Genomic DNA, 27,825 nt, shown 5'->3' on the forward strand with positions numbered 1-27,825 from the left:
CTATATCAGCGAGTTTTTTCTGCAACGACTCAGGCACTAGCAATCGGTGTGTACCTCTGACGATGCATTCGTTCAAGACCGCGAGTTCATGGTGGATCGGGAAGTGTGGCTGTAAGTCAGGTTCCAGTGACATCTTCCTTGCAGGCCAGCCTTTCTGTATCTGCACACGGAGCTTTGTGAACACTGGACAGGCTTTGCACTCTGACTGGAAGTCATCCTCAGACACAGCGCTCAGATCAGTGAGGATGGCTGCAACTGACTCCACATCCTCTGCACATGCCATGTCTGTCTCGGGAAGTGGGAGCCTAGAAAGATAGTCAGCAACATGGTTCAATGACCCAGTTCTATATTCCACTTCATAGTCAAACTCCAACAGGCGAGTTGACCATCTGGCTATGCGTAGACTGGCTCTGTTATTGCCTTTAGTAGTCAGCAGTGTTGTAAGTGCTCTGTGATCTGTTCGTAGGAGGAATTTTCTGCCCCAGAGCCATGTGCGCCATTTTTCAGCAGCCCAGACACAAGCTAGGGGTTCCTTCTCAACGATTGAGTATTTCCTCTCTGCATCAGACAGGCTGCGAGATGCAAATGCAACAGTCTGTTCTGCATTATTACCGTGAAGTTGAGTCAAAACAGCACCTACACGGTAGTTTGAGGCATCTGTCGAGACTATGGTGGGCTTACTGTTTTAATCAATTTTAAATCATGCTTTTTATTTGCTTTTGTTTCTAATGTCTCTGTAAAGCACTTTGAATCACCTTGTTGTTGAATTGTGCTATACAAATAAATTTGCCTTGCCTTGCCTTACTGGGGTCGAACATCACCAGGGCAGGGCTGTGCATGATTAACCGCTTGACTTGATCAAACGCTACCTGAGCTGCTTCGTTCCAGTGGAATGAACAGTCCTTACGCAGAAGAGCTCTCAGTCGTGTAATTTGGCACAAACTTGCTGTACCATGCACTCAAGCCAAGAAATGAGCGCAGGTTTGCAGGATCAGTAGGGGGCGGAGCATGCAGGATAGCAGTGACATGAGAGTCATCTGGCAGCAGACCTTCTGGACCGATCTTTTGACCAAGAAAGCTCAGAGTAGTTTGACGAAGTTGACATTTGTCAACATTGAGTTTCAGTCCTGCATTGTTGATTCTGTGTAACACAGCATGCAGATTGGCCTCATGTTCGGCTTCTGAAGTTCTGTATATGATGACATCATCAAGATTAGCATTGCACCCCTATTCTGGCCACGTAGGATTTGTGTCATCATCTTTTGGAACACTGCAGGTGCAGAACTCAACCCATAGGGAACTCTGCAGTACTGGTACAGTCCTTCATGTGTAATGAAAGCAGTGAGCCCTCTACTCTCTTCATGTAGTTTCAGCTGATGGTAGGCGGATTTAAGATCCAGGGTGGGGAACATGACAGCCCCACGCAGCTCAGACAGTATGTCCTCTATCAGTGGCAAGGGATGACTGTCAACGACCACCGCTTTGTTAGGTTCTCTCAAATTAACGCACATGCGTATGCCACCAGTCTTCCTTCTAGTGACTACAATCGGGGAGACCCATTCAGATGCATCGATTTTCTCTATGATGCCATGTTCCTCAAGGTTCTTGAGTTCTGCGGAAACAGCATCACGGACTGTCAGGGGTAAGCGTCGAAGTTTCTGCTGTATTGGCTTCACTTCAGGTCGCACCTTCACTTTATGTACAAAGTCCTCTGCACATCCGAATGCAACTGGAGAATCACATTCCTGTTTGCATTGAGTGGGCAGAGCAGAGGTTTGCTGAAGTGTAGCACAGACCTTGGAACTCTCAAGGACTAATTGTCCCCCTTTTATGTGTAGCTGGAGGGCGGTCACCAAGTCCATGCCCAGTATGGGTGTTCCTGTTCTCACAATGTAGAGATCTGTGGAGGCACTCTTGCCATTGTAAGTAATGCCAGCTCTAAGACACCCTAATACATCCAGTTTCTCTTTTGAATATGTAATAAGCTGAACAGCTGGATTACTTAAATTAACTGAGCCAAAATTTGTGCTGTAAACATGTTCAGGCAGTATGGAAACACCAGACCCTGTGTCTACTAGTAGCTTAACAGTACATGCCTGTGCAGTATTTGGTACAGTGACAGTAACAGTGCACATCAGTTTAGCCAGATCACCACTGACACAATTGTCAACAATTAAAACACACATTTCAGGCACAGTCACTTCATTAACAGGCTTATGGGAAGATTTACACACTTTCGAAAAATGTCCCACATGTATTACATTTGCAGTCTTTTGGGGGGCAGGATTTATCATTGGCTTTGTGATTAGCTGAACCACAACGGTAGCACGTCGGAGCTGTATCCGTTTTTTTAGCTGCTTTGTATTTTGGCTTGCGCATTTTCTTTTGTACTTGAACAGCGGCAACAGGCTTTGTTTCACCAACAGCAATGGCCTTTGTATCAGCTATTGCAGCCTCTGTACGCCTAGCAATTTACAAAGCTCTATCAAGCGTCAAATCCTCCTCCATTAGCAGTCTTTCACGTATATGAGCATTATATGTCTTCTCTACAAGTTGATCCCGCAACATTTCATTCTCCATAGCCCCAATCGGATCGATACCAAAATATGCAGTATCGCACACCACTAGTGTTGAGCTTTTGTTACCTAGTGGCTACACCAGCCAGGAAGTACCAACGACCAGATTTGGTGTGTGGTAGTAACAGGTAAATTAACTTTTTTTTTAAAAATTATTTGAATATATATGAGTGCCTGTGTATAAATACACAAACAATACACATATGCTTTCAATTGTGTAATTTAAGTCATCTAGATAGCTCTGTTTTGGAAGTTCAGTTAACGCTAGAAATGTGCTTTGGAGTTTGTACGTGCTTTTTGGAGTTTGTACGTGCTTTGTCTCTAGGGGCCACCGTATATATTTATATATGAACTAGAGATGGCACGATACCACTTTTTTATGTCCGATACCGATATCATAAATTTGGATATCTGCCGATACCGATATGAATCCGATATAGTGTTTTTTAATCAACAAAACTGTTTTTTTAAATATCTTGCTGCATTTTGTTTAAGTTGATACTCAAGTTTAAAACAACAACTACACTAAAGCTATTCTGTTATACCTGTATACAAAAACAAATATTTCATACTTCAGCAATACTGATCAATCTAATAAACTTAAACCTACACCATTCTCCCTATTCTGGTATTTTAAAGAGTACTTAGCGTAAATATTAAGCAACCTAACTAATAGGGTTCCAACTCCTAGCAACAACAAAAATAAATAAATAGAAAATAGGGAACCACCCCTCACGCTCCACCTCATGATGCTTAATCGACATAATCAACCTTAATTTCAGAATCAGAATCAGAATCAGAATACTTTATTGATCCCTGGGGGAAATTATTTTTTGTTACAGTGCTCCATTATAAACCAACATTAAGACAAGACAGACAATACACTAACTAAGAATAGTACAATATATACATATATATATATACATACATACATACATAAGTCACTCATAAATAAATAGCTGAACAAGAAACACGTGTAGTTATAGCAGCAAACAGTGTGTTAAGTGGATGCGTTGTACAGGGAGATGGCCACAGGCAGGAAAGATTTCCTGTGTCGTTCAGTGGTGCTTTTCGGTAATCTCAGTCTCTCACTGAACGTGCTCCTGTGACTGACCAGCATGTCATGGAGTGGGTGGGAGGTGTTATCCAACATTGTCTTTATCTTGGACAGCATCCGCCTCTCCGACACCACCTTGAGGGAGTCCAGCTCCATCCCCACAACATTGCTGGCCTTACGGATTAGTTTATTAAGTCTGTTGGCATCTGCTGCCCTCAGCCTGCTCCCCCAGCATGCAGCAGCATAGAGGATCGCACTGGCCACAACAGACTCATAGAAAATCCTGAGCATTTTCCGGCATATGTTGAAGGACCTCAGTCGCCTCAAAAAATAGAGACGACTCTGGCCCTTCCTGTAAAGTGCTGTGGTGTTTTTAGCCCAGTCCAGTTTATTGTCAATGTGTACTCCAAGGTATTTATAGTCCTCCAAAATGTCAACACTGACCCCCTGGATTGAAACAGGGGTCAAGTGTTTCCTGGTCTTCCTGAAGTCCACGATCAGTTCCTTGGTCTTTGCCACGTTGAGCTGCAGATGATTCTGCTCACACCACCTGACAAAGGAGTCGACCACAGCCCGGTACTCTGTCTCATCATCCCTGCTGATGCATCCAACCACCGCAGAGTCATCAGAAAACTTCTGAAGATGGCAGGTCTCTGTGCAGTGGCTGAAGTCTGTGGTGTAGAGGGTGAAGAGGAAGGGGGAGAGGACAGTCCCCTGTGGTGCCCCTGTGTTGCTGATCACCTTGTCAGACACACACTGTGGGAGACGTACATATTGTGGTCTTCCTGTCAGCTAATCAACAATCCAGGACACCAGAGAAGCATCCACCTGCATCACTGCTAACTTATCACCCAGGAGGGTCGGCCTGATGGTGTTGAAAGCACTGGAAAAGTAAAAAAACATGACCCTCACAGTGCTCGCCGGCTGGTCCAGATGGGTGTAGACACGATTGAGCAGGTAGATGATGGCGTCCTCAGTTCCGAGACGAGGCTGATAAGCGAACTGAAGGGGATCCAGATGTGGTCTTACTATGGGTCGCAGCTGGTCCAGGATGAGCCTTTCCAGAGTCTTCATGATGTGAGAGGTCAGTGCCACGGGCCTGTAATCCTGGGGGCCACTGGGACGTGGCGTCTTTGGTACAGAGACGAGGCATCAAATCAAATCAAATTCAAATTTTATTTGTCACGTACACAGTCATACACAGTACGATATGTAGTGAAATGCTTGGACAACTGCTCGTGACCTAAAGAAAATGATGTCTTCCACATCACCGGGACCCTCTGCAGACTCAGACTCAGCATAAACAGTTTATGAAAGACTCCACACAGCTGGGGGGCACAGGTCTTGAGGACGAGGGGACTCACTCCGTCTGGTCCAGCAGACTTGCCTGAGTGAAGTCTCCTCATTTGCATCTCAACCTGGTATTGAGTGAAGGTGATGGGTGGGGGAGGGGTGTCAGGAATCTCACAGGAGGCAACAGCGCCATGTGAAGAGAGAGGCTGGCACAGTGGTGTGGCTCTGGATTCCAGGCTGACTACAGGTGAGGTTGTGGGGGTGGGAGCAGACACTGTGGTGTCGAATCTATTGAAAAACAGATTCAACTCGTCGGCTCTATTCTCACCTCCCTCAGCTCCCCTGCTGTTGGTTGGCCTGAATCCAGTGATGGTCTTCATGCCCCTCCACACCTCTCTCATGCTGTTCTGCTGGAGTTTCCACTCCAGCTTCCTCCTGTAATTGTCCTTAGCCTCTCTGATCTTGTCCTTTAGTAACACCTGGATCTTCCTCACCTCCTCTTTGTTGCCCCCTCTGAAAGCCCTCTTCTTGTTGTTGAGGAGGGCTTTGATGTCCTTAGTCACCCACGGCTTGTTATTTGGGTAACAATGAACAGTCTGAGCTGGAACAATGGAGTCGGTGCAGAAAGTTATGTAGTGTGTGATACACTCAGTAAGCCCATTGATGTCCTCGGCGTGAGGCTCACAGAGTGTTTCCCAGTCGGTCACCTCGAAACAGCCCTGTAGTTCCGCTATTGCCTCCTCTGACCACCTCCTAACAGTCCTGGTGTTCACAGGTTCCCTCCTCACAATTGGCACATAGCGGGGGGTGAGGTGAATCAGGTTATGATCTGACCTACCAAGTGGGGGGAGGGAGGAGGAGCTGTATGCATCCTTTACGTTAGCATACAGTAAGTCTAAAATTTTCTCTCCCCTGGTGGGACAGTCCACATATTGTTTGAATGTTGGTAGTGTATTTGATGCAGTGTGAAAAAAAATGCACAGAAATCAATTCTTTTTCAAGAAATATTAAATAGATTCAACATCTTTCTTCAACAAAATTGCAGACTGCACAGATGGTACCTTCCCAAAGGAAAATGTACTATAACTTACTAGGGTATATTAGACTTAACAGTTACTATATACAGTAATGGACTTCTATACATTTTACATCAGATTAAAACTTTGGGTGTAAGATTCAGCTAATTATTTAATAACAGCCAGACATTTTAAATGAGAATAAGAAAGAAAAGTATGTCTTTGTGCCCCCTTTTCCCTGTTAATGCCCTATCGGCCCCCCTAGCTAAACTTTGCTAGATCTGCCCCTGCACAGTTACAGCCGTCAGCTGCGTAGAAAAGGATCCTGGTGTAGAAAGTAATATTAAATAAATTCTAACAACAGCTTATCAAGCTTAAATGTGCTGCTGTTCAGCCGCTGGTTTCCTCTTTCTGGTGCAAAGTGGGCCAAAAACAAAGAAGAGAGACGGAGTCGCGACAGAAAAGCCGATCAGCTGATCATTAAGCAGTTTCATGATTGAAGTAGCAGCAAGAAGAGGCAGTCGCTTGTTAAGCTTAACGCAGGAATGCTTTACAAACATTCAGAGATGGATTTACACACTTGCTTTACTTCTCTCGGGATAACTTTGTCGGAGATGAAATGCCAGGTTGCTAGCAAAGCTCCAAATGCTATCCAGACCACCACAGGTCCCGCATGCCACAGCCGCTCTATCACGTGATGCATACTGCTCCGATGTGCTAACGTTCTGAGGTGAGTTACGGCGTGTTGCAAGTTTTGTGAGGTGCTTTCGTGATATTTAATGGATCGGATTACATTTTTTATTTTTCTCCGATATCCGATCCAGTAATTTAGGTCAGTATCGGACCGATACCGATACGTAATATCGGATCGGTCCATCTCTAATATAAACATATATAAATAAAACCACAGTTCTTTTTTTACATTAGTAATTCCTTTTGTGCATAATTATATATTGTTGTTAATAATAATAAGTTAATTAAACCAACAAAACAACCTGAAGAGCCGGTTGGGAGCCGAAAGAGCCGGCTCTTTTTAGTGAGTTGAGCCGAAAGAGCCGGTTCTCTAAAAAGAGCCGGAAATCCCATCACTACTACCCCTGCGACCCGGCCCCGGACAAGCAGAGGAGGATGGATGGATAGATGGGTAGATGTTTCACTGTACATATTGCAGTTTGTGGCACTAACTTATGACTATTCCAGTAAATTTGACTTAATTGCACTTACCACTTAGAACTGCACGATAGCAGTGAAATGGTTGAATCAACACCAACGTGAATAACTCTGAAAAATTGCCTGCATTTGAACCAAGGTAGTACTCGCACTTGTTACTCAAAATTTTAAAACCCCACTGATTTATAAACAGTGTTCAGTGTGAACAGTGTTTCTGGTGGCCAAAAGACAGTGACCCCCCTAATCTGGGGTGGTGCCTCTGGATTGGCAGACTGGGTTGGTGGTTCTCATCTTTAAGAAGGGGGACCAGAGGGAGTGCTCCAACTATGGGTCCAAACTAGGGATCACGCTCTTAAGCTTCTAAGGAATATCTATGCTAAGATGATAAAAAGGAGAGTTTATTTGTTAGTCAAACCTCAGATTCAGGAGGAACAATTATGTTTTTTTGTCCTTGTCATAAAATGCAGGACAAGCTCTTCATCTTCTCAAGGATATACAAGTGTACATGGAAGCTTGCTTATCTACATGTGTTTTGTGTTTACTGTGTCCCTCAGTGTGTCCTGTAAGGGATGCTTTGGGACTATGGGGTGTTTGCCCATTGTCATGAGCCATTTAGCCCACGTACAACTGTTGCTAGAGCTTGGTCCGCAAAAAGTCAGAATCCTTTCTGGTGTTGAGTTCCAAATGTGATTTTCTGATCACAGTCCTGTTAACAAGTTTTGGAAAACATTTTGTTCTGATTTATGAGCCAGAGTATGTATATCTGTCCATCCATTCACTTCCACTTATCCTTTTCAGGGTTGCAGGGGCGCTGGAGCCTATCCCAGCTGTCTTAGGATGAGAGGCAGGGTACACCCTGGACAGGTCGCCAGTGTGTCGCAGGGCTAATAAGTAGACAGGGTCACATCGAAATCTTATTTGAAGAAACTAGCACCTTCCCTTTCTTTGAGAATCTGCACAACCTTCCAGTCCCTCAGTGGCTGAAGAGCAATCTCTTCACAAGTCTCAGGAGCTTGGAAAGAAAAGCGTCTGGACTTCTTTAAGTTGCTTGAAGACATTCACCTCTCATCCGAGAAGCTTCTTCAGTTCTAAGATCAAATGGTGGAGAGTCCCAGATTTAAACCCAGTGGGAGTATCCCCCCAAAGGAGGGACCCCCTGATGATCCTCTACCTAATCACATGAGCCAGGGTGTGAAAACGGGTGTGGGTCACAATCAGCCAGTGTTTCCTATCATGTGATTTCCTGAGGTCAGATGACCCAGAGTGTGAGTGGGCGTTAAGGCGTCTGGGAAGGGATCTCAAAACTGGATTACAAGATTCATAACACAGTCTCTGTTGGAATTATGGATTCAGTGCAGTGTATACAGTCCATGGTTAATTCTGTGATCCCATCAAAATCCTCTCCATGCGACTCACAGAGAGGTTTGTAGTCAGGCACCTCAAAACATTTCTGCAGAGCCTCAAGAGGTCCTCTGACTGTCACAGCCTGACTTTTGACTACAGGGGTGTGGCAGGGGTGAGGTTAACCATACTTTTATTTGAACTACCAAATAGGTGTAGGGGAAATGAGCTGTATGCATCCTTTATGTCTGTATACAGCAGATCTGTTGTTCTCTCCTCTCTGATGGTTTTCTGCCATGTACTTTTTAGGAATTGTGATTTGAAAAAAAAAGTACTTAAAAGATCTCAGTAAAATAAATATAAAAATATCAAATGTACACATTTATTATTGGAATAATTACAATCTATATGTCCTCTTGAGCCATAGAAAATTAACTCACCAGCTAATTAATTATGTACACTTGTACACAGTATACCCATCTTCTGAAGGTTGCTTCCAGCAGGATAATGCACCAGAAAAGCTCAGCTCAAATCATCCCCATCCCCTGAAAGATCAAACCATCTCAAATTCGTTTCTTGAACATGGCAGCCAGTTCACTGCAGCAACTGTGTGATGCTATCATGTCACTATGGACCAAAATCTCTGAGGAATGCTTCCAGCACCTTGTTGAATCTGTGCCAAAAGTTAAGGCAGGTCTGAAGGCAAATGGGGATCCAAACAAGTGCTTGCAAGGTTTACTTAACAATGTGTTCCGTGAGTGTCTTTACTAGTTCTAATGTTATATGTTAATTAAGTAAATGATTTCACTCCAGCTATCTAATTAAATCTGGTAAATTCAAGCTCAGGAAGGCAACCATTTGTCCCAGAAAAAAAGATCAGTTTCAATGAAACCAAGATAACTGCAGCTGTTACTGTAACCACTAAAGCACCTAGTCCTTCAACTCAGCATTTTTTTGTGTATTTTACTTGACATTTTTTATTCATTTATGGATTTTACTACAACCGTTTCCAATGAAAACCCCCCAAATAAAGGCAATCATAGATCATAACTTTAGGCACCTTCACTTGTAATTTTCAGTAGTCTAGTTGTACAAGATGTTTGATTGTACTGATTTAGTTCACAGAAAGTATTCCTTTTTCTAATTTAATGTTTTGATTTTTATAAATACAGAGTAAACCTAGGACCTTCTTGATCCAAAGCAGCTGATGCACCACTGTGCTGTACTGGCTAACATGTGTAAAACTCAAGCTTTAGAGCACAGTGCACAGCGATGAAGCACTGTGGTGGGGTGTGGTTTGTGGCTCAGCTGCAGGGGAGGGTTGATGCAGTCAGTTCAGGAGCAGTGCCAGGGGAGGCTGGCTCGCACAGCTGCTAGCCTTCATCTAATCATGCCTCTCCTTCACAGTGTAGGAGGCTGGGACTGAGGTTAGCGTGGAGAGAAGAGACCAAAACTGGCAAAAGAGAGACTGCAGCAGTGGACTAGAGCTGACCGGGTGTTATTGTACAAGTAGTAAATAGAGCAAAAACTGTGTGTAATAAAGAAAATGCGTATTGAATGATAAACACAAGTGTCCAAAGCACATAGCACCTTTTCCAGGTTCCTGGGGTTTATACCCGGGTTTTATAACATCTCTGCCTGTGTGAAAAAGCATGTAAGGGAGAGTAGGACTAGCACAGCACAGTGTAGTGCAGACAAAAAGAAGCAGTGTACAAAAGGAGGTAAAAAAAAATTGGTTAGCTAGCCAAGCTAAAAGGTAACCGTTTTTGGCCAACGTGCGCTCCTTCTACAACAAGGTCGAGTTAATTCACCTGAGGCTGGGAGATGATGAACTGTGCTGTACTTTGGGCATGTCTACCCTGGCTAGAACAACAGGATGCCAGACTCCCATTCCACATCAACACCCTGCTACTTTTTCCATGTGGACTAAAACCATCTGTCAGGGAAAACTAGAGGAGGAAATCTGTTTGTGTACATACACAAAGGTTGGTGCATAAACTGTGCTCTGGTAAACAGTCACTACACTTTTGACCATTAAATGCTGGTCGCTCTATCTGCCTCACAAGTCTACAGTGGTTTTTGTCATGACTGTTTACATCCCACTAGGTGCTAATGCTAACATGGCACTGAAGGAGCTGAACAGGAAAAACCTGATCGCTCCAAAATATGCATCGGGGCATTTTATGTCATAGCTGGAGACATTAATCAAGTAAATCTGATGAACATCCTGCCTACATTTTTAACAGCATGTCACCATAAAAACATGGGGAAACAGCACACTATACTGCTCTGCTAGTGGCGGGGGTTTCTTGGGTGCCAGGGTGGCCGGCTGCCTGTTCTCTCTGGGACTCTCACACTTAGGCCATGGGGGCACCACCTGACGCCTCCCTCCTTCTCATGCTACCGTTGATATCGTCCCCATCACCAGAAAGTCAGTGTCAAAAGCCGCTTCATAGATGATACCACTTCATGAGTGGTTATGTGGCCCTCACATGCCTGGAGAGTAACAACCTATATGTTTGTCTGTGTAGGTTCTCAGTCATGTAAGTCATGGCAGTCTAAAGAGCTTGGAAATAATGTGACTTGATTTTTAAAAACTTCTCTTGAAGATGTTTCACCTCTTATCCAAGAAGCTTCTTCAGTTCCAAAACTAAATGGTGCAGAGTCCCAGGTACTTAATCCTTGTGGGGTTTGTCTCTTAAGAGGGTTGTTAACTCACTATTACTCATGTGCCTTATCACATGATCCAAAGTGTGAAAAAACCATGGGTCATTATCACCAGAGGTTTTGGGTGAAACCACTGTTAGACCTTGCATCACCCTATCATGTGACATCCTGAGGTCACCTGAGGCAAAATGTGAGAGGGTTGTGAGGCGCCTGCACTGTAGATGGCTGACAGTTGGTGTTGTAAGCCACCCCCTCTGTTCAATGACAATCTTTCACTGTGGATATAGAATGCCTCTTTTACTCCACTTTGAAACCATCTGTCTTTTTGGTCCAAAATGTGAACATTGGCATCATCAAAAGAGTGATGTTTGTCCTTTAGGTGCAGTTATACAGCTGAGTCTTGTCCTGTCAAAACTGCCCACCCTATGTTTTGCCATGCATTTATGGAGTATGTACATGCATATATGTTATATGAACTTACATGTACATCTGCTTTTCCTAGACTTTACTTCTGGCTTCAACACAATGATTCCAGACTCTAGTGGAAAAACTCAAAGTGCTCGGTTTAAGGTTCTCCCTCTGCAATTGGGTTTCAGACTTCTTAACCAACAGGACATTGTCAGACTCAGAATCAGAGTACTTTATTGATCCTTAAGGAAATTATGTGGTTATTTATGTTGCTCCAAGACAAAAAGGACAGTAACAGACTCACCTAAATTAAATAATACAATATACTCTCCTGTGAATTTCCTCGTCTTCCATCGTGTTTCCTGGTTTTCTCCTAAAGGCCGTTTTGGTCTCATTGTACAGATCTTCCTGGACCCCTGCCTGTTTCCCTTGGACCATGTTTATGTGAGTGAGAGTGAGTGGGACGAAGAGGAGTGTGAACGTGTTACCCCTGCCCTGGACCTCTCCCTTGGAATCCCTGGAGCCCTCATCCCCTATCACTGTATATGTGTATATCATTCACCTGATATTGTTAAAAAAAAAAATCTCCCTTTGATTGCACAGCTCCAAGTCCTGCATTTGAGTCCTGCCTTAATCCAACGTGACAGAACAATCCAGCCACGATGGAGTCAGCAGACGACTCAGTACGTCAGGCCAGGCGTCACGAAGAGATGCTGCTCCACAGCAATAAGGAACTAACTGCTCTCACACAAGTCCTAGCTCAACGTACCCCACTGGTAAGGTCACCTCTGCCATCCTCCAACCCTTCTCCACCACTGGATTTTCAGACTGCTTCCGCGCCACTCGCCCCTCCGCCATTGAGGAGGGCTTTGATGTTCCTAGCCAGCCATGGTTTTTTATTTGGGTAATAATGAAGAGTTCAAGCTGGAACAACAGAGTCAGTGCAGAAGGTTATATAGTCACTGATACACTCAGTAAGCCCATTGATGTCCTGATGTCTGTAAAAATCCATGACATCTCCTACTCCATCATCCTCAGTACTGGTTTCCCTCAGGGATGTGTGCCGAGTTCCTTCTTGTTTATTCTATTGACATACACTAATCAGGCATAACATTATGACCTCTGAAAGATGAAGTCAATAACACTGATGCTCTCTTCATCGTGACACCTGTTAATGAGTGGGAGCAAGTGAGCATTTTGTCCTCAAAGTTTATGTGCGAGAAGCAGGAAAAATGGGGAAGTGCAAGGATTTGAGCAAGTCTGAAAAAGGGCTAAATTGTAAAGGCTAGATGACTGGGTTAGAGCTCTTGTAGGATGTTACCCATTCTGCAGTGGTCAGAATGTATCAAAAGTGGTTCAAGGAAGGAAAAGTGGTGAACCAGCAACAGGTTCATGGGCTGCCTTGGCTCACTGATGCATGTGGGTAGTGAAGCCTGGCCTGTGTGGTCTGACTCAACATAGGAGTTACTGTAGGTCAGACTGCCAAAAGAGTTAGGGCTGGTACTGAAAGCTATCAGCCTGCATCACCATAAATAATGTTGTTCCAAGTTCAAAATCGCAAGTGACTAATCACATTGTAATGATGTCATAGTTTTTCTGCATGGGGAAAAAAAAAACCTGTCATTGTCTACTCAGGAAAAATCCAACAAAGGGGCAATTAGGGTCAGGATTAGGAATGGGTGAGTCTGTTTAGGGGCTATAGTTATGGTTATGAGTCCATGTCACAAAACTATGACATCACAACAATGAGAAATATAAGTCTAAGCTATTGGTCACTTGCAATGTCAACCTGGACCAACATTAATTTTAATGATCAAGGAACAACAACACAGGAATATAAGATTGTGCTCAGGATGCCCATGCTGACCCTTATCCATTGCCTAAAAGAGCGGTCCCCAACCCCAGGGCCGCGAGAGCTGAAGCTTGGGTGTGAAATCTATGGTTTTCAAGGTTTTTATCGTTAACTCTGTTTCCCTGGGTGTTTTCCTGTGTATTATGAATAAAAAAATTTTTTTATTGGACACCGGTGCTGGTTTTATTTTGTTGTACCTTAAAGGCCGGTCCGTGAAAATATTGTTGAACATAAACCAGTCTGTGGCGCAAACAAGGTTGGGGACCACTGGCCTAAAGCACTAACAATGAGCTCCATGAAGAATGGAAGAAGGTAGCCTTGTCTCATTAATCACTTTTTAATTTTTTATTTTTTTTTTTTACATCACATGGTGTGTGGTGTGTGCTTTGCTTACTGTGGGACACCTGGGATCAGGATACATTGACACTGGTGGGGAATCTCGGTTTCTTCTATCCATGTGGATGTTACCTTGACACATACCACCTACCTAAGCATTGTTGCAGACCCTGTACATTATTTTATGGAAACTGTATTCCCTTATGGCTGTGGCTTCTTTTGCCAGGATAATGCGGCCTGCCACAAAGCAAAAATGGTTCAAGAATGGAGAGAACAAAAAGTCTAAGTTGTTGACTTGGCCTCTAAATTTCCCAGAATTCAATCCAATTAAGCATCCGTGAGATGTGCTGGAAAACAAGTCTCATCTATGGAGGCTCCAACTCACAATTTATGGTTCTTAAAGGATCTGCTCCTTATATTTTGCTGCCAGATACCAGAGCACACCTTCAGGGATCTAGTGAAGTCCATGCCTTGACAAGTCAAGGCTGTTTTGGCAACAAAGAAAGTTCCAAGACAATATTAATCAGGTGGCCACCTGATGACTGCTAAATAAAACATCACATCAGTCATATTGTGAAATTTGCAGATGACACAGCAATTGTGGAATGCAGCACCAAAAATGATGATTGTGATCACAGACAGGAGATAAAGCAGCTGGAGATTTGGTGCAGGGATCTCTGCATCAATGTCAAGAAAACAAAGGAGATAATCATTTCAGTAGCAGCAAAACCTTCCCTCCACCTATGTACATTAGGGGAGCAGCTGTGGAAGTGGTCTGCAGCTTTATGTATCGTGGTACACTCCCCACTAAAGACCTTAACATTTTCTGGTACACCATAACCTCTACTTTCTCAGGATAAAGCACAACTTGTGAACTACAATGTCAATTGAGGAACAGCTTCTTCCTGAGGGCCGTTGAACTCTGTTGCCATCTCATTTCTGCTGCTCGCAGCCGAAGGGTAATAGACATGTGAATCCACTTGTCTTTGCACTATCCGCCACACACTGTTTTCTTAAATTTAAAAACAGCGGTTTTCTAATATACATGTCAACTGTAAATATCTCGGTATTCCTTATTTCTGTATATTTTGCTATTACTTTTGGTGGCTTTCACGAGCACTTGAGTGCAAAGTTCATTTCACCTCATGAAAATACGTGTGCTGGAATGACAAAATTGCCTCGATGCTAACTAATCTTACTTTTTTTTAACTAGTTAAGGCTATCCAACACTGAACCCCAAGTTTCACAGCAGTAATATCACCAGTGTCTGTCTAATCTGTAAAAAGAAAAAAAAATTATACAGGGTAATCTTCTACCCTCTCTAAATGGATTGAAATATATAGCACTTTTATCCAGCACTCAAAGCACTTTTTTTACTGGTGCAAGCACCATCCATAGAGACATAATTTACTGTCTCTATGGAGAGTAACAACCTATATGAGGATGGACACACACATGCAAACTCACATTAGGGGATATTTGGGGTGTATCTTACCTAAGGACACTTCAACATATGTGCAGAAGCTGGAGGATTAACCTCAGGCCTCCTCCAAATCCTGATCCACCATAAACAAGAACAACTTCAGAGGCCATATGCGAGAACTAAGGAACTACTGAGTAATGTAACAGGGTTCATCCTGATGTGATTGAAGAATAAAGGTATTACTACTTCTACTACAACCAAAAAAATCAGTTTGCATTGCAAATTACTTTAATAAAATTTAACTATTTAAGTCTTCTAAAGCTGACTTCAGCATGGTTGAACAAGTATTTGACACCAGAAAAATGCAAGTCCATTTTATTTTATCTGAAAAAACAGACAACCCCCCCATGTATTTTTTTGTCGACTGTGTGAAAACGGTCATCATCTTGAGTTCTCAAATTGATAATGGTCTTCAGCAAAAAGAAAAAAAAAAAAAGTAAGAACATGTACGAATTTTGGAAAAACTTTATCATTTTAATTTTGGTTGGTGAATTCCTCCAATCAGCTGTTCCTGTTAAATTAATCATTTTCCTGACAAGCTAAAAAAATTTCACAGCTTCTATTCTGTTAGTTTTTCCCCAGAGCAAACAAATACACAAAGACACAGATAGCTTTCCTCACTGACTTTACTTAAATGCATGAACTCAAATTTCTCAAAAGTAACATCAGTTTGTGGAAAGAAAATTCAATCAGAATATCTTTTGAGTGTACAAGATATTTTTCTTTATCAAAAAGCACCCTTTGACAATCAAAGGAAAAGAAACTAAAATCTACAAATTATATATATATAGACATATATACTTTTTACATGAACGGTCATACCATACAAAATATCAATGGATTAAAATGACCAGTGTAAAGTCTACTTTACATACCGACAAAAACCAAAAAAAACCTGTTTAAAACTATTTCAAAATATATGCCGAACAAACAAACAAAAATATAAGATCAGAAATCTAAGTCTTAATCCAAGACATTATTCTGTCATGCCTTTTCTGTTTAAACAGAATATTAAACTTCTTTTGACAATTTTACAAATACTGTCAAGAAACTATGTTACTTATTTATTGTATACAAATCCCAACATCAGAACTAAAAGTATATACAAGGGGAATAAAAACCCAGGAGAAGATCCATCACAGAAAATCTTAGTCTCATATCTCTCCAAGTGCTTTCCAAGTACGCACAAGAGGAAACAAATAAGGAGTAATTCTAATTATCAGTTACAAGTGGAGATTTACTGTTAGATGTAAGGCATGAAGAGGGTTTGAAGACACCTTAACTTCCCTTGAATACCTGTAAGTAAAGTATGTGGTATTTAGGAACCATTACTCAGTGGACCCCGCATGAGTTTGTTGATGTTCCTCCAGCAGGTGAGGAAAAGCAAAGGCTTTGTCACATTCTGTGCATTCATACACAACCTCACCAACATGACTTTCTTGGTGCTGTTTAAGAAGAGACCACTGGCTAAATGACTTGTAGCACATGTCACATCGGTACTCTCCAACGTCTTTTTCAGCGTGCTTTCTCATATGCAGAGACAGCTCTTGGGCTGTAGTGAATTTGCATTCGCACTGGGAACATTTGAACTTATTCTCAGCCTGAGTTTCGTTTTGGGCTTTCTGACGATGCCTGCGCTCGTGCTCTTTCAGGTATCGCTTCCTGGCAAATGTTTTTCCACAAAGCTCACATGTGAATGGCTTCTCATTTGGATGTTCTTTATTTTGATGCTCCAAAAGGACATTTTTAGAGGTGAACCGCATTGAGCAGACAAGGCAGTTGTACAAGTCGTCTCCTGTAACATCGACCTCTTCCTCCTCCTCCTCCTCCTCCTCTGCTGCTTGAAAATATGATGGGCTGGATTTTTTAGAGGATGGATTTGAGCATTCTGTTTTTGTTGCCTGCTGTTGCCCGGAACACTTATGCTGGCGGAAAGCAGCTTCTCCCAAAAAGCCCTGCTCACACTCTGTGCATTCATATTCAGCAGCTGAGGTCAGCTTATACTGCTCGTGTTCCTTAAGCTTGCTTCCAGAGGCAAATTTAATTTTTTCAATTGTACCATCAGGATGCGTTGGGAAATGATGAAACAGATCCATGGCACATGGAAAACACTGGCTGCAAACTGGACACTTAAAAACATGTGATGGTTCACCATCTTCATCATCAAGTTCTTGTTTAATTTCTGCTACAGTGCCAATATGGCTCTTAAGATGGGTCAAGAAGAGCTGAGAGGAAGCAAAGCTACTGTTGCATTGATTACAAGAATATATACGATTGGACTGTAACTGTTGATGGGTATTCCTGTGCTTTTTCAGATGAGATGCATGAAGAAAATGTTTATTGCATTCGGTGCAAGAGTATGGTCGCTCTTTAGCTTCCATGCAGCCATGCTCTGAGAGCTCCTCTGGATCTCTGAAGCGCTCGCTACAAACACCACAGCGGTATTTAAGCTCTGAGGTGAATACAAATGAGCTTTCAGAGCGTGAGGCAGGTTGTTCACGTTCTCCCCTTGACACTGAAGGTGAAGGATGGTCACTTGATGTGGAATGGGTTTTCCAGTGTTCAGCTCTGCTACTCTTTGACAGAAACACACGATTGCAAATATCACATGGAAAATTCTCTTCACGGTGGGTCGACATATGCTCTGCTAGCTGCAAAGGTCCATTGAAAAATAGGTGACACTTGGAACAACGATGTGAGCGACTTTTACCATGACTGTGCTTGTGGTTACGCAGGGCAAAGAGAGACATGAACCCTCTGCCACATGTTTGACACTGAAATTCAGACTTGTGCATTCGATGATGCTGCTGCAGCTGAGATGCCTGGAAAAAGCATTTACCGCATTGTTCACATTCATGCGGCTTTTCACCCAGGTGACAGAGCTGGTGATCCTCAAGGCTTTCTGACGTTGGGAAGGTCTTTCCGCACACGTGGCACGGGAAGTATGGTGCGGAGTCTGAGTCACTGTCTTCGCTGCCGTTATTTTCATCCTCCTCGCTGTCACCAGCTGTGCTCACTTGGCTGCTTGAGTGCTGTTCGCTGCTGCTCTTTTCCCTCACAGCAGCCTTGATATCCTTATACTGTTTTGGATGCCAGTTTCTGTAGTGTCTTGCTAGTGATTTTTTTACTGCATACGATTTGCTGCAGAATCGACAACTAAATACATCATCTTCATGATCCTCCCTATAATGGCTGCATAAAGATGGTCTTGTCCAAAACCGCTGATTACACAGTTTGCAAGCATATGGCCTGCTTAGATCGTGACACGTTCTGTGGGCTTCAAGATCAGACCTGGTATAGAACAGCTTGGAGCAGTCGAAGCAAGGGAATTTCTGATCGCCTGTGTGCATCCTCATGTGTTTTTCCAGATTTCCTTGACTAGTGCACACCCGCCCACACTTAGGACATGTATTGCGCTTTTTCTCTTGTTCCTGTCTTCCATGGTCTTCAAGGTGACTGATGAGCACTAAGCCATCTGTGAAGCTCATTTCACATTCTGAACATTGATACTGCACGGCTTTCTTCTCTTTACTTGAGCTGCTTTGCACCTCATTTCCTTCTGAATTTTTTGTTGATTCGTCCATTAAATCATCGTTGCAGAAAAGCCCAGTGCTAGTCATTGTAGAGCCGCCTCCAAACGCAAGAGCAGAGTGATTAAGAGCAAAATCAAAATTTGCTTTTAAAGGTGTCTCCAACTGCTGGTTTGGAATACGTCCATTTCTACACTTCCTGTAGTGGTTTCGGAGGAGACTTTTATTCCAGAAGCCCTTATTGCAGGACTTGCAGTTAAAAGGATGGCCCACTGCATGTGTACGGAGATGACCAGTTAGTCCCGCTTTGTTTGCAAAGAACATATTACATTGTTGGCAAAAAAACTGCTTGGAGGGCTCCATATTAATAGCGGTATTAAGACTTTGTGTTAAATTGTCACTAAGTCTTTCATCACAACTCTCATCCACAGGCTCTTCTTTGATGCCTGACAGAAGCTGCTGTAGGGGGGCAGTTGACACTGGATGAGTCATTGTTTCCAGCTTGTGCGTGCTCAAAAAATGCTCTTGGAGCTGTGAAAAAAGCAGAAATCGGGAGCTGCAGTATGCACAAGAAAAGCCTTTTGGTGGGTCATGAGTGGCTGACTGCTGGCTTTGGAAAACTGGTGATGAGCTTGTTGTTAAACCACAACCTTTCTTGTGATTTTCAAGCTTGCTTGCAGGGAAAAAGCCACCACATAGGTCACAGAGAACTGTACTTGTCTGGTGTTTCTTGGGGCACTTTGGAAAATGACGCTGGACATAATCCTTCCTTATAAATCTCTCACCACAATAATCACATGAATATGGCTTCTCTCCTGTGTGCAGGCGGTTGTGAACACCTAACTGCCAGCTGTTTCCAAAAACACGGGGGCAATAGCTACAAACATACTTGTACTTCGTGTTAAAGCAAGGCTGGATCCTCTTCAGCATTTGGCTTCTGATCCCATCAAGAGATCCTGGCATGTTTTCTGCTGGAGGACAGGTTCCCTGCAGTAAAGCAGCTGCTGTTTCCCTCAAGACCTTTCTGCACCTTCTCATCTTTTTGTGCTTTTTCAGAGATTTTTCATGAGCGAATGAGGAGCCGCAGCGTGTGCACTTGAATAACTTTGTGGCATGGAACATGGTGAAATGTCGGGAAAGTTTAGACTGAGTTGTGTAGCTTCTAGAACAGACCTTACACTCAAACATCTCCTGCTCTTTAGCACTCTCAATGCCAAACTTATTTTGCCAACCTTTGCCAACATCTTCTAAACTGATTTTGGGAATACGGACCTCCAACCTTGTTTTTTTACCTTTGCAGCGAGTCTGATGTACTTTCAGATGATCGTACCTTGAAAAGCAGCTATCACAGGCCTTACAGCGATATGGTTTTACTTCATTGTGTGTCAGAATGTGACGTCTCAGGTACCTTGGTTTCATGAAAGTCTTGGTGCAGAATTTGCACTTGTACTCCGTTTCACCATGTGCATTGGGCTTTGGTTCTGCCTCTATGGCAGAAGGAATGTTGGGAGGTTTCGTTGCAGCAGTGCTTTTGAGTTTTGATAGCGCATCTTTGTTAACACCGTCACAGAAAGCTTCATGCTGCAAACATAATGTCTTTGATCTGTATCTCTGACCACAGTGCATACAGGCATATGGTTGCTCACCAGTATGTGAGACCAGATGTCTCAAGAATAATGACCTGAACCTGAACCTCCGGGTACAGTAGGGGCATTTAAACTGAAGCAGAGTGGTTGCATTGGGCTGTGTAGACATTTTAGGAGTATCCTGGTTTGTTGGTAGACTGCTTTTATTATAGTTGGTGTCATGAGATAAGCCAGTGCTCAGCTCTGTTGTCTCTTCACAGTTCCTCTGATGTTGTTTCATTTTATTAGGTCCATAGTACTGCCCACATCTTGAGCATGGATGCACAGAATTTATCTTGTGGGCATGCTGATGATTTTTCCAACGGTCTTTCTTAGAAAATTTCCGTGGACAATAGGGACACGGATATAGTGTTTTTGTCTTTGTTTCAGACTCGAGAGTTCGGGTTTCAGGAGGAGAACACTTCTGACTGTGAATTTTAAGGCATATGTTACGGTAAAACTGTTTTCCACAATTGGCGCAAGAGAAGGGTTTGTCCCCAGTGTGTTTGATCATATGGCGCAATAAATAACGGCGATTGTTAAAATTTCGTTTGCAAAATGGACACTGGTTTGAAGAAGACCCTGATATATGGGTGAGACAATGTTTTCTTAGAACTTGGGCATCATCAAATACTTCTTTACATAAGGAACACTGCATTTGCTTTGGTTCATCCTCTTCTTCCACAGATTCCAAGGTTTGCTGAAGATTTGATTCTGTTCCCTCTTCAAGTCTAAGTGCCCTGTTTTCTCTTTTTTTGTGGGTTTTTAGATGTCTGAGGAGATGTGCGGGATGCTGAAACTGCATAGTACAGTCTGGACATTGAAGCGTTCCCCTCCTTAGATGTGAACTTCTGTGCTGGATCAGTTCTCCAATAGTCGGTAGAATCTTTTTGCAGACAGTGCACTGTATCCTCCTCTGGTGAATAATTTTGTGAGCAATCAGATGGGATCGCTTCTTGAATCCCTTTCCACATTCCAGACAGCGGTATGGTCTCTCACCGCGGTGATTGCGTTCATGCTTCTTCAGTGACTGTGAAGAGCTGAAATATTTACCACAGAAGCGACAACTGAGATTGCTCTTTGCTTCAGCTGAGTTCAAGTTTTCCTTTCCATCTTCATTCTGTGTACCATTTAAAGTTTCAGGATTACTCTTGGTGGAGAAAATGGAATTCCGGTACCTGATAATTTTCCCAGTGAGTTTAAACAACTCGTGTTTCTTCATATGTCTGTACTTTCCAGAAGCGTAACAAAAAACTGCAGGACAGAGGTTGCATTTGTATCGTGGCACAGACGTGGAGGTTGTCAAAGCTGATGGTGGTTGTTTTCTCTTCTCCTTTTCCCTCGTTTGCATTTTCTGCTCTTTTTCAACCGTTTGTGTTTTTTGCTTTCTTTCCACTGTTTCTTTCTCAACCGTTGTCCTTTCTTTTGCTTTCTCTTTTGCTAGTTGATTAAGAAATTCTCTGAGGCAGCTTGTTTTAATATGCCTATATCGATTGGATGTCATAGTGAACATAGTGTGGCACAAAGGACATCGATATTTACCAGCAATTTTTTCCTTGCCACCATATATCGCATCTCGAACACAGTCACGCAAATGTCGCGCTCGATTGTAAGAGTACTTAAAAAGCCGTGGGCATAGAGGACATTTATATTTTCCTATTATGTCATTCTCCACTTCTTGAGTTTTCTCCTGCTTTTCATCACTCTCACTGACTGCTGTGGGACTCTGGTTTAACGACACTACTGTACCCTTTCCATGGTGTACTTTATAGAGATGCTTTTTAACCTTTTCTGCAGTAGGGAAGGTTTTACCACATAATCCACACAGATTTGTCTGGGAGATGTCGAAAAGCTTAACAAAACATTTTGGCATATCTATGTTACTTTGCACCCCATCCTTTTGTTTTGGTGTGTCAGTTTGTCTCACAGCCACATCAGGATTTTTAGCTGGGAGGTTGGACTGCTTGCATCTACCAGGTACACGCTTGTGTCTTTTCAGGCTCCCGCCTTGTGCAAAATAAGAGCCACAGTCATTACACCTAAATGGTGTTTTCCCAGTGTGAGTCCGCATGTGCTTGATATAATGCATTACTTTTGAAAATGTCAGTCTGCACCTATTGCACCTATGGTTGCCTTGGCGATTTCCCTTTTTCTGTGGGCTAGGATCTGAAGGACGCTGAGACCCGTCTTTAACGTCACCACACAAATGTTTTCGAGCTTGTTCATTTTTCACCAAATAGAGACTGCAACTTTTGCAAAAGTCAAAATTGTTCACTGTATGGCAACAATGGTAGTGTTCAATTGATTGATCTGTGCTATAAGTTGTGTGTTTGCAATCTGCACAGTAATACGAGTCACTTGTTCCATTTTCTGACTCCAAACTCTTCAATATTACAACAGGTTGCAGCATTTTCCTCATTTCAGCTGCGGATTTTAGTTGCGGAGCTTGTCCTCCTGAATGGTCCATGTTCTTCCCATCAGTTTCAGTAACAAATGCTTCTTTATACTGTGATTCATTAGTGTCACATGAGGAGTCATCTCTGGACAGAGGTTCACCATACAGCATGTCTGGCTGTTCTTCTGTAGAGATGTCCATGTCTTCAAATGAGTCTCTAGCATTTTCAGACCAATCCTCCCCAAGACCCAGAGGTTCTTGGCCAACTGGACTTTCACGTAGTGATTGCTGCTGATCAAGAGAACAGGTTGTCTTTGCGTTCACTTCTGAACTTGCCCAGTCTGAAAAATTTGTGTTGGAACTTGAGGGTTTTGATTGCAAGCAGGATTCTAAACTATTAGGACTTTGCCTGTTGCAGTCACTTGTCACCACATGGCTATTAGATTCATAATCTGTGGAAGAGGTTGCTCTTGCCTTATCAGCGGGACTTATACATTCATTTTCTACACAGCCATGTGTGTCTGTGTTGGAGCTTTCTTTCAGTGGGGAAGAGTCTGGATTAGCAGCAACACTTTTCTTGTTATCGTCACTAGTGTCAATGGAAATACCGTCACCGGTTACAGTGGTGTTGCCACAATTTTGATCTGGAGAAGAGGTTTTGATTTCCATTTTTTTAGAGGGACACGTGTCTGTGCTTAAACAGGATTGTGAAATACTAGGAACAGTTTGCTTGTTCTTGTCAGTATTATTAACAGAAAGACTGTCACTGGTGATGTTGGGACAATTACAATCTACATCTGGAGGGGAGGTTGGACTTTCCTTGCTTCCTTCTAGAAGAGGATGTGTGTCTGTGTTTAAGTACTCTAACTGAAGGGAGGATTCTGGATTAGCAGCAACGCTTCCCTTGTTCTTGTCAACAGCATCAACAAAGGGACTTTTACAGGTTGCACTAGGGCTGCTACAGTCTTGATCTAGAGGGGAGGTAGGGTTTTTCTTCTCAGACTGACTTTTGAATTCCATTTCTACAGAGGTTTGCACATCTGTGTTTAAGCTCTTTTGTTTAAAAGGAGATTCTGAATGGCTGAGATTCTTGTTGCTAGTATCAACAGTGACACTGGATCCACTACAGTCTTGATCTGGAGAGGAGACCGAGGTTGTTTCTAGCGAAGTTTTAAATGTCCTTTCTTGACAAGAATGTGCATCTGTGTTTAAGCTCTCTGGCTCCAAACAGGATTCTGAATGATGATCAACACCTTGCCTGTCCTTGTCAGTGATGTCAATAGAAAGACTGTCTCTGGTGATATTGAGATCACTATGATCTTGATCTGGAAGAGAGGTTGGGTTTTTCTTTTCCGATTGACTAGTGTCTTCCATTTCTAGAGAGGGATGTGTATCCGTACCAGGCGTCTGCAGTTGCAAGGAGGAATCTGGATGAGTGGCAACACTGTCTTTGTTCAAGTCATTAGTATTTGTAGAAAGACCTTCATTACTGGCAGAGAGATGACTGCAATTTGAATCTGAAGAAAAAGTCATATTTGTCTTCTCTGCTGCACTTGAAAGTTCTGTGTCTACATGGGCATTTGCACCTTGGCTCAAGCTGTTCAACTTTAAACAGGATCCTACATGAACGCCTGCACCTTGCTTGTTCTCATCTTTAGTGTCCATACATAAATAGTCTTTAGTGTCAGTTCGGCCACTACATTCTGGATCAGGAGAAATCTCAACGTTTGACTTTTCTCCTGCAATTGCTTGTACTTCATCTACATTGAGATGTATGTTGTTGCTGCAGCTTTTAAGCATCAAACTTGGTTCTGAAAGCCCTGAAATACTGACATCGCTCAACAGATCTTCACTGTGCTCATCAAGGTTTCTAAAAACTTCACCAGCCACACTTTCATCAGACTTTTGTGTAGATAATAAGTTAGATTTAACATCATGACTGGTCCTTGTGCATTTCCACAGTTGTTGTGTAGAAGCATTAGAATTGGATGCCTTGGAGGATTTAATGGCATCTGTCTGAATTTCTTTCTTCTGGCAGTCAGAATCCTTATTTTCAAGTTGACCTCTGTTGGATTTGGGAATTTGGGATTTATGTTCATCTGAAATCTTGTTTTCAAGTAAATCTGATTCTCTCGTTTCCCCTTCAAAGACCTCATCATTGTTTTGCACATCTTGACCCATATTTCCATTTTGACCATCTGCTGAGTTTGGATGATTAAGTCCTGCCTTTTCTTGGTTCAACAGTTCTTTCATGTCCTTTTGTGAGCCATTTTCATTTATGGGAACTTGATCATATTTTAACGTACTTATGATATTTGGAGAAGCTGAAGTAATTTGCTTTTCCTCACTGTCATCTGGATACTCATCTATTCCATGACCAAAGTTTTCATGACCACTTATCAAGAGGTCTGAATGAGTATGTGCAAGATCTCCCTCCACATCTTTCCTTTGTTTTTCATCTTGGAAACCACCGTATTCACTTATTTCAAGCTCAGTTTTGCTCTTGGTAGTTGTCTTCATGTAGGAGGTAGTAGAGGACTGATGATGTCCTGTGTATGATGTAACTGTTTTCTCTAATTTTTCCAAACTGTCCTCTGGAGACTGAACTATGTTTTGTCGTGCCTTCAAATTTGACGATAAAAGTACATCAGTCTCCGACATATCTGAACACAAACTCTCAGTCGGAAAAGTCATATTATCCGTATGAGTAAAAAACCATGATGATGAGCCTTGTTTTTCGGAACCATCAGTTTTAGGATTTGAATAGGACTTACTTGCCATGAATTTACAAGGTGGTCTTGTTTCACCAGCGTCTGCATCAGAGCAGCTACTGACATCTGAGTAGTTCTCAAGAAATGATGTACTTGGCATTTCATAATCTTCCTTAAGTCCTTGAAAGTCTGTTCCAAAAGATGATGGAAAAGAGTCAGATGTTTGCAATCCGTCTGCAGCAAAATCCGGGATATTACCATTTTCACATCGTTGCAAGTAATCCTTTCCCATTTGTTCTCCATCAGCTTGCCATTGTGTTTCACCACAGTATCTTTGATAAACATAATCTGACCTGGAATTCACAACACTGGGGTCTGAGCAATAGTTTGTGTTAAAGTCCGAGTTAAAGACAGGGGCTTCATGTGAAGCACCAGCGCTGGCAAAGCCATGATGTCCAGTGAAGTCCTCAATATGATGGGAAAGGCACCCATCTGACTCAGATGTCCTTCTCAAAGTCCCTGGATCTGATGGTAGAGGTGGGGGATTATGGAAATATGAATCCCACCCATGCGCCATCCTCAATACGGAGTAGTAACTAAGGCTTACTGTAGCCTGAAAACACAGATAAACAAAGAATGAATAAATACAAATTAAAACCAAAACCATCCACAGAAAAATAAAAAAATAAAATAAAAAAATCTCACCTTATTTTAAACATCTATGGACTGTCCAGAGAAATGTGAATTACATCTGATTGGAAACCTGTGTAAAAATTAAAATGAATATTTTTATTGCTCTGAACATTTTACAAGCTACAGAAAACATCACAAAAAACACATCACACCTCTTTCACACTGCTGTTGTTAGTATAAATTAAAGTTTCAATGATCAAATTGGTATTGCCACCACTCTACAGTCAAAAATTATATGAAAAAATATTTTATAACTGTTTTCTCTGCAACTACAATCTCTTATTTTGGAAGTATTCACAGCCGCTATGGCACTCCAAATAATATCTGAGAAAGGCCTGTGTCTACAACTTGATGAGTCCGCATTTACAAGGCTAATGAAACTGACACCATGGAAGCCACCAAGTTGAGAACCTCTTCAGTAGGCTTTCTGGCCATACCTAATATCTAAGTCAGTTGATTCTTGGTCAGGGGGGTGCCCAAATCCCAGTATTGTAATGGAGCTTCAGGTGTCATAATAGATGACCAAATAGGCAGCACTTACAGCAGAGGTGGCCAACTCCAGGCCTTGAGGGTCGGTGTCCTGCAGGTTTTAGATATCACCCTGGGTCAACACCCCTGAATCACATAATTAGTTTGTTACCAAGCCTCTGAAGAACTTCAGGACATGTTGAGGAGGTCATTTAGCCATTTGAATCAGCTGTGTTGGATCATCTAAAACCTACAGGACACTGGCCCTTGAGGCCTGGAGTTGCCCACCCCTGCCTTACAGACTTTTATGGTAGAGCAGCTAGATCTGAGCAACTATGAGACCCATACGGCATTTTAAAGAAAAAAGTCTTTGGTTTAATAAGAAATAAAACTCCACTCTTTGCACAGAACTCCAAACAATATGTTTGGCACAGTAGCAGGCACAGATCATCGACCTACTAATTTGATTCCAGCTTCGCTGTTGCTGCTGGAGAAGTGGGCGGCTGCCCGAGCTGTCATTGCCCTGTTGCTGCACCTGTGGCTGGGGGTGCCGACGGTCCAGGCCGATTCCCTCTCTCAGTCACACGGGGTGGGCTTAGGTTTGGCCAGGTGGCTCCCTGGCCTCAGTCGGCCAATCGGGGTATGTGGCATGGCCTGCGGTGCCAATGACTTGCTGAGCAGTAGCCAAAACTGAAGAATTGGGATGCAAACCAGGAACAGAGAACATCTGCCTTCAAATTATAACTGATGCTTTACTGAAAGCAAAAGGTCCAACTTTTACAGTTTCTGTTTCAGGTTTGTGTTCCACTGTCCATAATTTCACCACTTCTCACAGTTCTATATACTTCTCTCTAATCAATTTCACATCAATCTCCTCCAATTCATCTTGTCTGGTTCTGGGGAACAGCTGGTTTATTCTCCTGCCTTCTATCTCTCTGATGTACCACATTCTTCATTGCACCTTTCTGCAGCCCTGATAGTTAGCTAACCTCCTTTCGTGCTACCTTGACTTTGGCCTCTAGTCTCCTAGGGTACTGCTCGTGTGGCTTTTCAACTTGTAGCCAAGCATCTCACTGATCACTGCTGCCGTAGTGTTAGCTGGTTAGTCTCGGTAATGATACCGTACTTTGGTACCATAGGTACTGTCCAATAGTGCTGCATTCACATCATCTAGTAGATCTTCTGAGGGTAATTCACATAATCT

At 42.7% G+C, this 27,825-nt stretch overlaps 2 protein-coding genes across 3 annotated transcripts in view; one reads left to right on the forward strand and one right to left on the reverse strand.

Annotated features, from left to right (window-relative positions):
* LOC309717043 (sialic acid-binding Ig-like lectin 14) overlaps positions 1-27,825 on the forward strand; it is a 287,651-nt gene that overhangs the window by 172,983 nt on the left and 86,843 nt on the right. The gene's annotated exons all lie outside the window — the stretch shown is intronic.
* Positions 15,808-27,825, reverse strand: part of znf1035 (zinc finger protein 1035) — a 30,075-nt gene continuing 18,057 nt past the window's right edge. For both annotated transcript variants that reach the window (XM_082552001.1, XM_082552002.1), the window contains 2 exons: positions 26,166-26,223; positions 15,808-26,073 (listed from right to left, as the gene is read on the reverse strand). In XM_082552001.1, the coding sequence (XP_082408127.1) occupies positions 16,528-26,037 (9,510 nt within the window). In that variant the 5' untranslated portion in view covers positions 26,038-26,073; positions 26,166-26,223 and the 3' untranslated portion in view covers positions 15,808-16,527. The remainder of the gene's footprint in view (positions 26,074-26,165; positions 26,224-27,825) is intronic.

The sequence above is a fragment of the Aulonocara stuartgranti genome (genome assembly GCF_965226115.1).
Source record: "Aulonocara stuartgranti genome assembly, chromosome: 11".
NCBI classification, from domain to species: domain Eukaryota; kingdom Metazoa; phylum Chordata; class Actinopteri; order Cichliformes; family Cichlidae; genus Aulonocara; species Aulonocara stuartgranti.